Source organism: Anomaloglossus baeobatrachus, chromosome 2, assembly GCF_048569485.1.
Source record: "Anomaloglossus baeobatrachus isolate aAnoBae1 chromosome 2, aAnoBae1.hap1, whole genome shotgun sequence".
Classification (NCBI taxonomy): domain Eukaryota; kingdom Metazoa; phylum Chordata; class Amphibia; order Anura; family Aromobatidae; genus Anomaloglossus; species Anomaloglossus baeobatrachus.
In genome coordinates this window covers 750,942,339-750,959,848 of record NC_134354.1, presented here as the reverse complement: position 1 = coordinate 750,959,848, position 17,510 = coordinate 750,942,339, and the positions used below count along the sequence as shown (strand labels likewise).

Genomic DNA, 17,510 nt, shown 5'->3' with positions numbered 1-17,510 from the left:
AATGACCCCAAGCATACAGCCAAAGCTACCCAGGAGTTCATGAGTGCAAAAAAGTGGAACATTCTGCAATGGCTAAGTCAATCACCAGATCTTAACCCAATTGAGCATGCATTTCACTTGCTCAAATCCAGACTTAAGACGGAAAGACCCACAAACAAGCAAGACCTGAAGGCTGCGGCTGTAAAGGCCTGGAAAAGCATTAAGAAGGAGGAAACCCAGCGTTTGGTGATGTCCATGGGTTCCAGACTTAAGACAGTGATTGCCTCCAAAGGATTCGCAACAAAATATTGAAAATAAAAATATTTTGTTTGGGTTTGGTTTATTTGTCCAATTACTTTTGACCTCCTAAAATGTGGAGTGTTTGTAAAGAAATGTGTACAATTCCTACAATTTCTATCAGATATTTTTGTTCAAACCTTCAAATTAAACGTTACAATCTGCACTTGAATTCTGTTGTAGAGGTTTCATTTCAAATCCAATGTGGTGGCATGCAGAGCCCAACTCGCGAAAATTGTGTCACTGTCCAAATATTTCTGGACCTAACTGTATGTATGTATGTATGTATGTGTATGTCCGCTAAAGGAATTTACATCGTCGCATGTACAATCACAAAATTTTGCACAGACACTTCATTTGACTCAGGGAATATCAGAGACTATGTTTTGAGGGGAAATTTTAACCCTGCGCGTTACAGTTATTTGCCAAACAACTTGCCTCCATTAAAGTCAACGGAGCTGGGAGCAACAGTGCAGACAGAACTTCAGAAGATGCGCAGCCACGCCCTTAAATGAAATGTTGGCGTGTCACAAGGCAGCCAGGGAAAGAGACAGACACAGACAGAGAGAAAGCGAAAGAGACAGACAAAAAGACAGACAGGCAGAGACATAAAGACAGCCATAGATAGACACAGACAAAGAGACAGACAAAGAGACAGAAAGGGAAGGAGACAGACAGGGAAAGAGATAGAGACAGGGAGAGAGACAGACAGAAAGGGAGAGAGACACAGACAGAGACAGACAGGGAAAGAGACAGACAGGGAAAGGGAAAGAGACAAAGAGACAGAGAGAGAGAGATAGACAGAAAGACACAGTCAGAGAGAGAGAGAGGGAGAGACAGATAGAGACTAGGAGAGACATAGAGAGACAATCACTATCCCAGGCAACGCCGGGTACTACACCTAGTATGTTTATAAAGATGGGAAGAGGCAATAAAAATCTTGACTATTCCCTGCTGCCCCTGTTCCCACATAGCCTGCCCCTATTTCAATGATAACATAACTACAGATGAGTGAACTCGAGATTCAGTGTTTGTACCAAAAACAAACTTTACAAAAAAAATATAGTATTTAGGTTCAGAGTTTGGGTACTTTGCATACGAACACCACTCATATGAGCATCCCTGTGCTTGGGTATGCTCAGTGCTTGGCCCAGTATGAGCCACTTGCAGTGTTTGTATGACTCGCTGGGGGTAGTAACAGCGTGATCTGATGTAGTGTGTACCAGAAAAAAACAAGAAAAACCTCACCTACCTGCCCCCGGAAGTGCTCTGTTTATGGCTGGCTGTATGTGAATGGAGAAGTGAACTGCCCAATTATTGACTCCCATTGGGATTCATGTCCTAAATCAAACTTTATCTAAAGTCCAGCTGAACCCGCTGAACCAAATGTCCACGGGTTCACTTATCTCTAAACATGACCTCTGAAGCTAATCAGTGATCTGTTACAGCTAGTGATTGGTTGCAGTGGTCACATCTCTGTGTCAGAACTTTTCCTCTGCAGCAGGAAGAAGAGACCAGCAGAGGACTGGATAGAATTAGAATGGGAGCAGATGGGAGATTGGTAACGTGAGTAGTGCTTCTTTTTTCTAAACAATTTTGAGTACTTGAAGGACTCAATCAGCTCAGAATGAGTGTTCAAACCAAGCACATGCTCGGTGCACTGTTGTCGTAGCCATTGGTGCAGGGGCCCAAGAGGTTGAGGGGCCCATTTCTACTCCCAAAGCAGATGGAATTGTGAATTTTGGTAAGTTCTTGGACTGAAAAAGGCCCATATACTGTTCTTGCACAGGGGCCCTTTTCTGTCTGTGTCTGCCAGTGGCCGTAGCCAAGTAGTTTACTGCACCTTCCCACCTACTTGTCTTATCTCCTCTTACTTGATTGACAGCTCTGGTTTTACATGAGCTAGAAAACGGTTTAAATGCTCTCTAGGTGGAAAACAAGTAAGTAGAAAGGTGCACTGAACTGTTTGGCCACACCAAGGGTGCACCGAGCTCCTGAGTCATATTGTGCTGTCAGTCTACCTGTAAAGATATTTTACTCTCCTTTGGCACCCCCTTAGGAATTGAGTAGGGTTTTATATCAAAATACTCCTCAAGATGGTGACAGGTTTTTACAACAAAGAGAAAAGGGGTTGGTGTCTGTTTCCAAACTGTGCTTATTCCCAACCTCTATGTCTCTGTACCGGACTCACCACCAAAAAAGAATGAGACCAACAAGGCCTAAAGGCCGCTTTACACGTAACGACATCGCTAACGAGATGTCGTTGGGGCCACGGAATTCGTGATGCACATCCGGCCTCATTAGCGACGTCGTTGCGTGTGAAACGCAGGAACGACCGTTAACCATCAAAATTACTTACCTAATTGTTGATCGTTGACATGTCGTTCTGTCGCGGGCGGGGAGGAGGGTGTCAGCGCACCGCGCTCACCCCTTCTGCTCGGGTCCGGCAGCTGCTCAGTGGTGGCTCGAGCTGTGGGCCGGATCCCAGGGTTTCTCGAGCGACACTCCTCGCCCGTGAGTGAAAGGGGATTTGTGGTTGGGTGTGGGGGATTGTTATAGTTCGTGACGCCACCCACGGTTGTGGTGATTTCACCACCGCTGCTCAATTCGGGGGTCCCGGGGATGGTGATGCGGAGCAGCCAGGTGTTGTGTTGCCCCTCCGTGGGTAGGGGTTGGTGATCCCGGGGCCCGGGGGTGGAGAAGGAGGTGCGGGGCCTGGTGGGCGCAGGGACGCGGGGGCGGCGCTGTGCCTTGCGGCACTGTGGTACTCACTCAGCCTGAGACTTGGACACAGTTTGTACGGTAAACCAAACGGCTGGTAGGACGGTCCCACAGACGGCTGCACCTGCACTCCCGGTAGTTGACGGTGATGTCCCTCTTCCTTGCACCTATGTTTGACTGATGGTAGCGGTGGATTCCCTCCGGTTACCCGCTCCCCGACTGCAATCTGGGCCGGAGGAGCTCTACACTTTGCCCGCAGGCGCTGGCCCTGAGAAACTGGTGCCTTGGCGGTGGCGGTGTCTCTCTGCTTCAGGTTGGGCTGTTGCCTTCAATCGGGACTTGGTTGTTGGGGGATCTATGTCCCCTTCACTGACGGATTCGGCAAATTTGGCGACTCCTAGCCTTGCCGGGGTCCGAGAGGCCCCTGCCCTGGTGCTGACTGTCCTTCGGAACACTGCTCCAGACCACCGGGCACACAGCCAACGGGGTCCTTCCAGGAACTTCCAAACGGTCCCCCTCCAGACAGTCACCGCCGTCGCTGACCTTGCTGTTCTGGCCCTACACAAAGCTGGGCCCTCAGGCTTTGCACACTCTCTGCTCTGTCACCACTTCTTGCTCTCCTCCTTTACCACTTTTCCTTCCTTCACTTTCACTTCTCTGTTGTTTTCTTTAGCTCCTCACTCAAGCTCGTCCCTGAGCTGCCTTCACTCTTGCCCTGCCCGGGCTTAACTTCCACTCCTTCCACTTCCTCCTCCCTGACTGTTCTGCCTGGTTTCTCCCGCCTCCAGAACTGTGATCTCCTTGGTGGGCGGAGCCAACCGCCTGGCCCACCCCCTGGTGTGAATCATCAGCCTCTGGAGGAAGGCAACAAGGATTTCTGGTTAGCTGTGATGTGCCTACCTGGAGTGTGGGGTGTGGTGGTGTTGTGACCTGTGACCCCTGGCTTGCCCAGGGCGACACAGTTCCTTTCCGGATTATCGTTGCTGATGCAGGACGCAGGTTGTTCGTCGTTCCTGCGGCAGCACACATCGCTACGTGTGACACCGCAGGAATGAGGAACATCACCGTCCTTGCGGCCGCCCACAATGAGGAAGGAAGAAGGTGGGGCAGGATGTTCGTCCCGCTCATCTCCGCCCCTCCGCTTCTATTGAGCGGCTGCTTAGTGACGCCACTGTGACGCCGAACGTACCTCCTTAGAAAGGAGGCGGTTCGCCGGCCACAGCGACGTTGCTAGGCAGGTGAGTATGTGTGACGGGTGTAAGCGATGTTGTGCACCACGGGCATCAATTTGCCTGTGACTCACAACCGACGGGGGCGGGTACGCTCGCTAGCGATATCGATACCGATATTGCAGCGTGTAATGTGGCCTTAAGACCTCATTGCGACATCTATGAGTTTTCTCATACAGAAAAATGGTTTGAGTGGTATCGATTTTTTTATCACAGCTTGGTCAGCATGTCAATTTTTACCATCGCAGTTTTAGTCACAATTTCATCAGTTTATTCTCAGATCAAAAAATGAACTGATGGAGGTTTCTCAACTATTTCCTATCATCAAACAGTCCATGAAAATCAGGAATCATTTGCATGGCATCTGACGGCTATTTGTTTTTACAAGGACCCATTGTACTGGTGATTTTAATCTGAGAAATAGATAAAAAATCTTATATGTCTCTGTGATTTTGCGTGGACAATTCGGACTGCAAAATAGCATAAATATGTGAACCGCTCCATAGACTGAAAAGGGTAGGTGTTCTATCTGTGAAAACCATGCTGTAATGCTTCAGACGGCGTCCCTGCTCTGTCCCGCTTCCTCCTCCCTGGAGGGACCCTGGTGAACTCTGCCTCTCGGCTGCTCAGCGGTGGCTTCGGCATCTTTACTCCCTGCTTGCTACCAGGGCCTGTGCACGCCACACAGAATCCCTAGAAGCATGCTTGGGGCGCATGCGTATATCCCTACTTTTGAAGGGCCAGCACGCCCTAACACAGAAGTGCCTCTCAGCCTATGTAGTAGATGGCATGCAACAAATAAAATTGAGATTTGCTGTGACGTGGCAGGGGTGGCTCAAAAAATTATTCCAACTGTACTATAATGCAAAAATCTCATTTTGCATTATAGTAAAGTTGGAATAATTTGTGAATTTACACTTTTTAGTTGTTGCATGCCATTCTCAAGCAGTGCTGGTTCTCCCTCTTTTATTGTTTCTACACTGTGTGCAGAATTATTAGGCAAATGAGTATTTTGATCACATGATACATGGACATGTTGTCCTACGCCAAGCTTTATAGGCTTGAGAGCCAACTACCAATTAAGCAAATCAGGTGATGTGCATATCTGTAATGAGGAGGGTGTGGTGTAATGACATCAACACCCTATATTATTATTTATTATTGTTTATATATAAGGTGTGCTTAATTATTAGGCAACTTCCTTTCCTTTGGCAAAATGGGTCAGAAGAGAGATTTGACGGGCTCTGAAAAGTCCAAAATTGTGAGATGTCTTGCAGAGGGATGCAGCAGTCTTGAAATTGCAAAATTTTTGAAACGTGATCACCGAACAATCAAACGTTTCATGGCAAATAGCCAACAGGGTCGCAAGAAGCGTGTTGGGCAAAAAAGGCGCAAAATAACTGCCCATGAATTGTTGAGGAAAATCAAGCGTGAAGCTGCCAAGATGCCATTTTCCACCAGTTTGGCCATATTTCAGAGCTGCAACGTTACTGGTGTATCAAAAAGCACAAGGTGTGCCATACTCAGGGACATGGCCAAGGTAAGGAAGGCTGAAAAACCACCACCTTTGAACAAGAAATATAAGATAAAACATCAAGACTGGGCCAAGAAATATCTTAAGACTGATTTTTCAAAGGTTTTATGGACTGATGAAATGAGAGTGACTCTTGACAGGCCAGATGGATGGTCAAGAGGCTGATCAGTAAAGGGCAGAGAGCTTCGCTCCGACTCAGACGTCAACAAGGTGGAGGTTGGGTACTGGTATGGGCTGGTGTCATCAAAGATGAACTTGTGGGACCTTTTCGGGTTGAGGATGGAGTGAAGCTCAACTCCCAGACCTACTGCTAGTTTCTGGAAGACAACTTCTTCAAGCAGTGGTACAGGAAGAAGTCGGTATTCAAGAAATACATGATTTTCATGCAGGACAATGCTCCATCACATGCATCCAACTACTCCACAGTGTGGCTGGCCAGTAAAGGTCTAAAAGATGAAAAAATAATGACATGGCCCCCTTGTTCACCTGATCTGAACCCCATAGAGAACCTGTGGTCCCTCATAAAATGTGAGATCTACAGGCAGGGAAAGCAGTCCACCTCTCGGAACAGTGTCTGGAGGCTATGGTGGCTGCTGCACGCAATGTTGATCGTAAACAGATCAAGCAACTGACAGAATCTATGGATGGTAGGCTGTTGAGTGTCATCATAAAGAAAGGTGGCTATATTGGTCACTAATTTTTTAGGGTTTTGTTTTTGCATGTCAGAAATGTATATTTCTAAATTTTGTGCAGTTATATTGGTTTACCTTGTGAAAATAAACAAGTGAGATGGGAATATATTTGGTTTTTATTAAGTTGCCTAATAATTCTGCACAGTAATAGTTACCTGCGCAAACAGATATCCTCCCAAGATAGCCAAATCTAAAAAAAAAACGACTCCAACTACAAAAAATATTAAGCTGATATTTATGAGTCTTTTGGGTTGATTGAGAACATAGTTGTTGATCAATAATAAAAAATTCCTCTAAAATACAACTTGCCTAATAATTCTGCACACAGTGTAGGTAGTTAAGGCACACTCCCCTATGGGAAGTGCCTGGGCAACCTCGTCTATTGCCAGAGACACGATGCTAGTTGTCAGGTCCCATTCCCTGTATCGTGCATCCTTGTCCGTACCTGTACTTGCTTTCCCGCACCTGTGTTCTACTATCTGCCTGAAAGTGCCGTATCAGCTGTACTGCTGCACCTGGCATACCTGTTATACTTACTGTACCACACGCGCCTGCTACACCTGCCATATTAGCCGTACTCTCTGCACTAGCTGACAAGTCTTCACCTGAGGCTGTTCCTGCATGTATCTGTGCCCATGCCTACATCCCTGACCCCTGGGGTCAACTGTAACAGTACCGTATCTCCCTGAGTGGCACCTGCTGGCTACCTTCCAGCTCAAGCCTATCCTCTCCATCATAGGTTTTAGTGAAGACAAGGTGGTCGCTGTTTATTTTGCTTATGGTATGTCAATTGCATATGGATTCACTGATTGAAGCATATCAGATGGCCTACTATACTACCACCAGATGATAGAAGAAGCCTTAGAAAAACAAACAGAAGCTCCTCATGGCACTTCGTTCTTGGGGTACATGCCCCACCTGACGCTTCCCCTAACTTTGCCCTGTCTGTAGGCATATAATAATAATAATAATAATAATAATAATAATAATAATAATAATAATTCATTTGTAAAGCAAGGATATAAATAACATAAGGTTAAACATTACCAATATAGAAAAGGTCCCAAAATATACCTTGTTCATCTCGGAGTCCTCCTGTAAACTTTTGGACTGGCAGGACAATATTGTAGGAAGGAATGATTTTATTTTCAGCACAATGTAAACAAAGGATTTAGGACTTGGAACCAAGTTGAATGGCACTGGAAGAGTCCTTCCTTCCTCAAAGTACGAAAACCAAAGCTTAGCCCTGGCAAATTTCCACTCCACATCAGAGTCATCCTGTAAAAAGCAAAAAACACAAAATGTGAAACTATTAACCCACTGAAAAAAAAATAGACATTTACCTGTACCTGTTTGCTTTTGCTTAGCTTCTTTTACTTCTTTATTTCTGGTTTCTGTACATCTACCTACCTACTTAGCACTTCTTATTTCATCTTTTCTTGGCAAGGGTTGAATGATTTAAGATGAAAACATTGTAAAAATGTAATTATAGTGTTGTCCAAAATGGATGGTAAAAGAAAAAGTGGCAATAGCAATGACTGGGGTAGTGTAAAAAAAAAAAATAGAGCTAAGACCGTGGGAAACACTGGCAGCAACAGAAAGACCTCTACTACTGGCAATAGTACAAGCAGTAAAACCACTAAACACAGGCCACAATTAGCATCCTTTGCCTGCAAGTGTGTTAGTGTGGAAGAAGTGGAGGGTCTTATGGAATACATAGCATATCACTCCTCTCAAAAGGATGATGTTACATAGTTACATAGTCCATGAAGAAGAAAACCATGGCACATACCATCCAAAATCCAGAAAGTGCTTTATTCCAAATAACGTGCAGGCAAAATAGCGGGAAGAAGAGAGCCTGGTGCAGGCCCCCCAAGGACAACGGCCGTTTTGCACCTTATGTGCTTCTACGGGTTGATTGGACCCGTAGAAGCACATAAGGTGCGAAACGGCCGTCATCCTTGGGGGGCCTGCACCCGCCTCTCTTCTTCCTGCTATTTTACCTGCACATTATTTGGAATAAAGCACTTTCTGGATTTTGGATGGTGTGTGCTGTGGTTTTCTACTTCATGAACTTCTGTTCTGGATATCTCCTCTCCTCATCCACGTGCACCCATTATGTGACGCCCTGGACCCCAGGGGTCACAGAATAACATCATACACACACACCCCCTCCCCTGGTCAGGAACACCCGTCAAACAAAAACCCTTGTTGCCTCCCTCCAGGGTCTGATGTCCACACCAGGTTGGGCGGAGCCAGGCGGTTGTCCCCACCCACCGAGTAGTTCACAGTCCTGGAGACGGGAAAAGACAGGCAGATTGTAGTAGCACTTCAAACCCCCAAGACAACACCACAGAGTCTGCAGCCACGTAGCAAAGTGAGGGCTTATAGTTCACAGGAGGCAAGTGTGACGCCCTGGACAAGCCAGGGGTCACAGGTAATGACATCACCACACCCTACACCCCGGTTAGGCACATCAAAGCTAGACCAGAAACCCTTGTTGCCCCCCCCCCAGGGGCTGATGTCCACACCAGGTTGGGCGGAGCCAGGCGGTTGTCCCCACCCACCGAGTAGTTCACAGTCCTGGAGACGGGAAAAGACAGGCAGATTGTAGTAGAGTGTGGAAGTGAGAGGAGTTGAAGTCTGTGTGTGTCTGGGTTGGAGCCCAGGCACTATCAGCAAGGTCGGCAGACGGTGGTGGCCGTCTGCAGGAGTTAGTGGACGTCTGCGGAACCGTAGGACCTGGATCGAGCGGTGGCCCGCCGGTACCAAACCGGGGAGCGGATTGAAGCTAAGCACCAAGGCAGGGTACTCAGACTCCGACTAGGCTCAGAAGCCGCCGCAACAGTCAAATTCTCTGATTGAGGTCTGGACCTCAGGGGTTCATTCCCAACCAAGTCCCGTCAGAAGGCAACAGCCCAACCCGTCCATATAAGAGCCACCGCCAATGGCCAGAGATCCAAGGGCCAGCGCCTGCGGGCAAAATGGGCTCTCCCAACACGTACAAGCCGGGGAGCGGACCACCCGTGGGAATCCATAGGGGTGAAACACTTACACACAGGTGCAGGGAAAGACAGCCACCATCAACCCGTCCGGGGAGAGTGAAGACACCGCAGCCGACTGCGGGCCCCGTCCATCCAGCCGTTTGGTTTACCAGAGACTCTGTTATTGACTACCTGAGTGAGTACACCAGTGCCATCTGGCACAGCGCTGCACCGTAACGCTGCCCCACTTCCGCGCTGCCTCCCCGCATCGGCACCTGCACCTATCCCCTACTCACCAATCCAACCCACCAACCTGGGCCCCGGGACCAACAGCCCCTACCCACGGAGGGGCCAACACCTCAGCTGCTCCCCAACATCGCTCCCGGGAACCCCCGTCATCAGCAGCGGTGGTGCCCACCATCCCCACAACCCCGAGGGTGGCATCACAACCGACATCCCACCACCAAACCTCCCCTTTTCACTCGTGGGCTAGGAGCCGCTGCTCGAGCCCCCGGGTCCGGCCCCGTGCTCGAGCCACCGAGGAGCAGAAGCACCGGACCCGAGCGCCAGAGATTCCCCAGGCGAGTGGCGTTCCCAAAACCCCTCTCCGCCCGCGACAACTATCATTTCTTCTAAAAGGAGGACTGAGGCTGTTCCAAGCTATTCGGTGTAAGGTATTGCATGATTCAGTGTGGAACCGCTCCTTTTTATTACAATTAGGCTAGGTTCGCACACTGCGTCTTTTTGACGCTGTGTTTTTGTGCGTTTTTGGCCACTAAAAACGCACAAAAACGCACCTGCGTCAAAAAAACGCATCAAAAAACGCATGCGTTTTTGCCGCGATTTGGTGCGTTTTTGGCTGCGTGTTGCTGTGTTTTTGATCTCTGCGTTTTGCTGCGTTTTTCCAATGCATTGCATGAGGGGGAAACGCAGAAAAATGCAGGAAAGAACTGACATGTCCATTTTTTTTTTTTAACTCAAAAACGCAGGTAAAAAAAACAGGTGTGCGGACAGCAAAAATGAAAACTCATAGACTTTGCTGGGGAAGCAAAGTCCTGCAGTTTTAAGGACAAAAACGCACCCGAAAAAACGCGCAAAAACGCCGCGAAAAACGCACTGTGCGCACATAGCCTTACATAGTTAATAGCCTTATACTAAAGCTCCAGACGCAAGGACTAGGGGAAACTATATGCAACTGGGTAAGGAATTGTCTAAAAGATAGGAAACAAAGAGTAGTTATAAATGGAACATTCTCTAAATGGGCCATAGTCAGCAGTGGGGTGCCGCAGGGATCTGTGCTAGGACCAATTCTTTTTAATCTCTTTATTAATGACCTTGTGGATGGGATTGATAGTACAGTGTCAGTCTTTGCTGATGACACCAAACTATGTAGGATATTAAATACTGACCTTGATAGTACAATATTACAAAAAGATCTGGATAAGATGTCAGAATGGGCAGATACTTGGCAAATGAGATTTAAAGGGAAGAACCAATCATCAGGATTTTTGTGTATAAGGTGCAGCCAGTGCAGTACTGGCACTATCATGCACATTGTGTACATACCATCAGGGGGCAGCTCGGGTGTTTAGGCAGTGAAATTCATCTTTATAAAGTTTGAAATTTCGTGCACTTTTTGATTGACGTGTGCACCTCTCTGTTAATGTCCGGGCGGGTTATGCAGGAGTTCCCCGCCCCCCCACCAGCCTGTTCCTCCCTCTCTCCTGATGTCCGGGCGGGTTATGCACGTGTTCCCCGCCCCCCCGCGCCGCCTGTTCCTCCCTCCCTATGGCTGTATGTAAATATCTAATCTTCAGAAACACGGCGCCGGAGTGGGCCTCTGCGCACAGCGCTTATCTCCGGCGCCATGTTTCTGAAGCCCGCATCACACAGCTTGGTGTTAGAGGGCGGCGCATGCGCCCTCGCTCCTTCAGATCCCGTTGTGACCGCAGGAGCGAGCGCGATCACAACAGGACTGCAGAACAGCTGATCGGAGGACGTGATTACCTGCTGCTCCTGTATCGTGCCGCCCCAGGACACCGGGCCAACACACCAGCCGGTGTGACATCGCTGTGGCGCCGCCCTCTCAGACACCAAGTTGTGTAATACGGGGGCTTCAGAAACATGGCGCCGGAGATAAGCGCTATGCGCAGAGGCCCACTCCGGCGCCATGTTTCTGAATATTAGATATTTACATACAGCCAGAGGGAGGGAGGAACTGGCGGCGCGGGGGGGCGGGGAACACGTGCATAACCCGCCCGGACATCAGGAGAGAGGGAGGAACAGGCTGGTGGGGGGGCGGGGAACTCCTGCATAACCCGCCCGGACATTATCTGCAGAGGTGCACACGTCAATCAAAAAGTGCACGAAATTTCAAACTTTATAAAGTTGTATTTCACTAACTAAACACCCGAGCTGCACCCTGATGGTATGTACACACTGTGTATGATAGTGCCAGTACTGCACTGGCTGCAGCTTATACACGAAAATCCTGATGATTGGTTCCCTTTAATGTTGATAAATGTAAAGTAATGCACCTAGGACGGAGTAATCCTATAGCTGCGTATACATTAAATGGAAGTAAACGCGGGACTACAGAACAGGAGAAGGACTTGGGTATTCTCATTACAAATAAGCTGAGCAGCAGCACTCAATGTCAAGCAGCAGCTGCTAAAGCAAACAATATTTTAGGGTGCATAAAAAGAGATTAGATCCCATGATCCCAATATATTGTTACTGTGCCGCCCCGTGCTCGGCGGCAGGCGAGACGCTCAGATCCGGACCTTCAGTGGGTGGCTCGAGGGTCTCCGGACCCGGGGGTCCACGGTCACTCCGATCTAAAAGGGGGTTGGCGGTTTGGGGACGTTGGTGTATGGCCGGAGCCGTGTTTGAGTTTGTGATGCCACCCACGGGTTGTGGTGAAGGTGGACACCACCACTGCGGTTACGGGGCACACGGGGGAGATGTTGTGCAGCAAGTTGTTAACCCCTCCTTGGGTAGGGATGGTGGCCTCGGGACCCGTTGGGGGAGTAGTTGGGCAGTACAGGGAGATGGGCGGCCGGAGGGCACTGATGTACTCACGATTAGTAACACACACAAGTCTCTGGTAAACCAAGGTGATGGTGGTTGGTGCCCGCAGCCGGCTGCAGTCTGGTCCCCCACCCGGTTGGTGGTCTCTGCCTTTCTCCTGCACCGTTTGTGTGATGGTGGACTACCTGCACCTGCAGCGTCAGAAGTCCGCTCCCCGGCTTGTGGTCGCCTAAGGAGCAATTTTCCCGCAGATGCTAGCCTGTGGGATCTCTCTGCTGTGGCGGTGGCTTTCTATCCCCCTCGTTGGGCTGTTGTCTTCAGTTGGGACTTTGAGTGGGACAGAACCTATAGTCCTGGCCACAATCAGTTAATTAGCTAGCCCCCAGTAGCTTCTGGATCTAGCTTCAGGGTCTGAGTACCCCCCTTTGTGCTCCGGTTTCCGAGTCGGTTCCCCGGGTCAGTACCGGCGGGCCACTACCCTGTCCCACTCCACCACGGTTCCACCGAGCTGTCTTCCCGGCTCCTGCAGCCAGAGGCCTCCATCTGCCTCCTAGCCAAAGGTGCCCAGGCTCCTGTCAGTTAGTTGCAAACCTCACACACAGGCCTGCTTCCACTCTGCTTCATCTCCTAAACTCCTCTCCTAAACGCAACTGAACTGTGTTTCCTGCCTCAGGCTCTCTGAACTCCTTGGTGGGCGTGTCCAACAGCCTGGCTCCGCCCCTTGGCGTGTCCATCAAGCACTGAGGGGGGTGACTAGGGTTTTAGTGTTTGGCTGCTGTCACCTTGTTAGGGGACTAGTGTAGTGTGGGGCGCCTATCTGTGACTCCCTGGCCCGGCCTGGGCGTCACACTACCCCTCTATAAATCACTTGTAAGGCCACATCTGGAATATGGGATCCAGTTTTGGGCTCCACATTTTAAAAAGGACATTCAGAGGTTAGAGTCAGTTCAAAGGTGACAACTAGACTACTACAAGGTATGGAGGCCGCCCATATGATGAGAGGTTGGAATAGTTGGACTTGTTTAGCTTAGAAAAAAGACTTCTCAGAGGAGATCTCATTTATATGTATAAATACATGTGTGGTCAATATAAAGGACTGGCACATGACTTATTTCTTCCAAAGATAATACTAAGGACCAGGGGGCACTCACTGCGAGTGGAAGAAAAGCGATTCCGACAGCTAAATAGGAAAGGGTTCTTTACAGTTCGAGCAGTCAGACTGTGGAATGCCGACCACAAGAGGTAGTAATGGCAGATACTATAACAGCTTTTAAAAAAGGGCTGGATGATTTCCTCAGTACACAACATTGTTGGTTCTAAATGACTTAGGGACAAAATGTAGAACTGGTGGAGGAAGGTTGAACTAGATGGACCTAGGTCTTTTTTCCACCTATGTAACTATGTAACTATGTATTTTGTAGATCTTGACATGAAAAAAAAATTACAAAAACATATATAAATACTATGTTTATAATAAAAATGCAATTTAAACAAGGTCTTATTTAACTGCCTTTAGGAATTCTGTACCCTGTAGGTGGCACTGTAATGAAAGGTTTTTTTTCTATACTTGTCACTATGTCACTTGGCTTTGCAGTACGTGTAACCTACTGGGCTTCTTAATTGTAATTTTGACAAAGCACTGTTTTACCTGCTGCAGTTCTGCTACTGATGAGTTCCTGTTATGTAGTCCTAGATATTAATAAGCTCGGGCTTTCTCCAATCCCCAACATTGATTGGCTGCTTTCTGCCTATGCACAGTGTAGGCAGAAAGATGAAAATCAATGACGTTTGATAGCACTAATCAGTAAGAAGACTAGCGGAGCTGTAGCAAATAAAATAATGCTCTTATCAAAACTATAACAAGAAGCCTAATAAGGGACACACGGTGGAATCTGGGTCGCTGCCCCTACATTATGCTGCCTACAGATTGGGCAGCAAAAACCTGGTGAGCAGTTCACTTTAAAAGGAAACCGACAAGTTGGATAATGCTATTAACCGTCAGATATGGGGTTAATCTGCAGGTTTAGCATTGTTAGGAAAGTGTCCGGCCAACTTGCCAAAAGGGCGGCACCTGGGAGAAAATGAACTTTATTCCTCTCAGGAGCCGCCGGCTTCCAGTTATACAGGCAACAGTCACTGCTCACAGTGAGGTGAGTGGCAACTGTAAGCACAACCTGGCACTTTGACAGGGATGTCCTGTCAATCGAAGTGCCGGCGCGTGCTTACAGCCCCCGCTCCCAGCACTGTGAGCAGTGACTGTTGCCGTGCCAATGCGTCTCTCTAACTGAAAGCCAGCGGCTCCCATGAGGAATAAAGTTCATTTTCTCCCAGGTGCCGCACTTTGAGTAATACATGTCCAAATTCCTATATTCAATATTTGCATACCTTAGTGTTTTAGAGTGCAACTGTTTATTTGTTTTCATGTTCCGTATGCACCTGTTCACATTTGTCTGTTAGGAAGTGCCATCAGTTTTTTCATTTTAGATTATAAGGTCATACCTTTTGACTGCCTTTTGAATACCGCACTTTGCATAATACATGTCCAAATTCCTATATTTAGTATTTGCATACATTAGTGTTTCAGAGTGCAACTGTTTATTTGTTTGTTTCATGTTCCATATGCACCTGTTCACATTTGTCTTTTAGGAAGTGCCATCAGTTTTTCATGTTAGATTATAGGGTCATGCCTTCTGACTGAGCACTAGTTTCCCATCAGCTTAAGGCGAATTTTAATTTCCTATTAGCAGGTTCCTGCCTGCCCATAAATTTGAAAGCTTTTTTAGCAAGGCCAGAGGCATTTAGACAGGGACCTAGCAAACGCGATACGCCTTGACGCTGGCTGCTGGGCTCACATAAAAATGGCCTTTTTTATGCACTGTCTCAATTTATTTCCTAAGCAGTAATGTATGTCCATTTTCCTGTATTCATTGTTTGCATACCTTAGCATCTCAGAGTGCAGCTATATATTTGTTAGAGCACTTTCAGTACAGCAGCTGGGCACCTTCCTAACACTAAACCTGCAGATTAACCCTATATCTGCAGCGTAACAGCATTATGCAACATGATAGTTTCCCTTTAAGAGGAACTAAAAATAACTTCAAACGGCCTAACATGTTCATATTGTGATACTAAATCTGAAATTGTTTATTTTGAGCAGTATTTTTTGGATGGGGTGCCTGCGCGCCCAGTTTTGAAGCCTCCCTTTGATAATGGTCGTATTTATTCCTTGATATCTTGCAGACCCTGTTTATGTGACACATCCACTTCCACCTCTTCATCTTTCCACATTCTTGGCAACAAATTGCAGATTCCTATTACCAATGTAGCGTTTTATTTTCTGCTAATTCCTATTGACGCTCGTCCCTTTTGTAGCGTTGTTTTAGGCAGACGCTGATGGAGCTGCAACAGTCGGGAACGACTTCAATGAGTGATGGGTTAAATGTTCCTGGCGGTAAATCACAGGACAGCGGTATTTTTTTTTTCAGACGTTCTGTGTATGTTATAGAGCGCCACCAATTATTTTTAGTTCATTTGAGAAGGTAGCGGAGATAGAAAGTATCTTCTAATGATGTGATCAGTGAGTGCCATTCTCCGCACCGGGGACTGATTAATAATCCCCAAAGTGTTCGGTAAATGACATTTACCTGTCACTTCTTCAGCTGAAGAAAACGGCAAATCGCAAGTGCCGGTGTCATTATATCACATTCAGCGCGGTGAGACAACAGTGTCAGACAGGTTATGGGAACGAATGTGTCTTATGTCTATAACTCGATGAAGGAAGATTAGTTATGAGAAACTTGATAAAGTCTAATAACCTGCTTTAAGGGATCTGGAAACCTTCAGGGACTATTTTTGTTATTTAATTTAATTGCATGTATTTTGGGCTAAATAAAAAAACATTTTTGTATTTGGGTTTCATTAAAAATGTTGCGCTGTTTGGCCATTACAGGCTCAAGGTTTCCCAACATAATTCTTGCTGTAAAATAATTTAAAGGGAATCTGTCAGCAGGTTTTTGCTACCTCATCTGAGAGCAGCATGATGTAGGAAAGGAGATCCTGAATCCAATGATGTATCACTTAGATTACTGGGTGCAGCAGTTCTAACACAATCAGAATTTTTAGATTTCGCCAAAGTAGGGAGAGCTGCTCCCATCGCATGCCCTCTGCAATTGGCTGTGGGCTCAAACCCCATCACATGCCCTCTGCAATTGGCTGTGGGCTCAAACCCCATCACATGCCCTCTGCAATTGGCCCTGGGCTCAAACCCCATCACATGCCCTCTGCAATTGGCTGTGGGCTCAAACCCCATCACATGCCCTCTGCAATTGGCTGTGGGCTCAAAGCCCATCACATGCCCTCTGCAATTGGCTGTGGGCTCAAACCCCATCACATGCCCTCTGCAATTGGCTGTGGGCTCAAACCCCATCATATGCCCTCTGCAATTGGCTGTGGGCTCAAACTACACCACATGCCCTCTGCAATTGGCCATGGGCTTTAAACCTCACCACATGCCCTCTGCAATTGTCCATGGGCTCAAACCTCACCACATGCCCTCTGCAATTGGCCATGGGCTCAAACCTCACCACATGCCCTCTGCAATTGGCCATGGGCTCAAACCTCACCACATGCCCTCTGCAATTGGCTGTGGGCTCAAACCCCATCACATGCCCTCTGCAATTGGCCATGGGCTCAAACCTCACCACATGCCCTCTGCAATTGGTCATGGGCAAAAACCTCACCACATGCCCTCTGCAATTGGTCATGGGCAAAAACCTCACCACATGCCCTCTGCAATTGGCCATGGGCTCAAACCTCACCACATGCCCTCTGCAATTGGCCATGGGCTCAAACCTCACCACATGCCCTCTGCAATTGGCCATGGGCTCAAACCTCACCACATGCCCTCTGTAATTGGCCAAGGGCTTGAACCTCACCACATGCCCTCTGCAATTGGCTGTGGGCTCAAACCCCATCACATGCCCTCTGCAACTGGCTGTGGGCTCAAACCCCATCACATGCCCTCTGCAATTGGCCATGGGCTCAA

The 17,510-nt window shown here is 47.8% G+C and overlaps 1 protein-coding gene across 2 annotated transcripts in view; it reads right to left on the bottom strand.

Moving 5' to 3' along the window:
* TRPC6 (transient receptor potential cation channel subfamily C member 6) overlaps window positions 1-17,510 on the bottom strand; it is a 301,145-nt gene that overhangs the window by 67,987 nt on the left and 215,648 nt on the right. For both annotated transcript variants that reach the window (XM_075337476.1, XM_075337477.1), the window contains exon 9: window positions 7,527-7,730. In XM_075337476.1, the coding sequence (XP_075193591.1) occupies window positions 7,527-7,730 (204 nt within the window). The remainder of the gene's footprint in view (window positions 1-7,526; window positions 7,731-17,510) is intronic.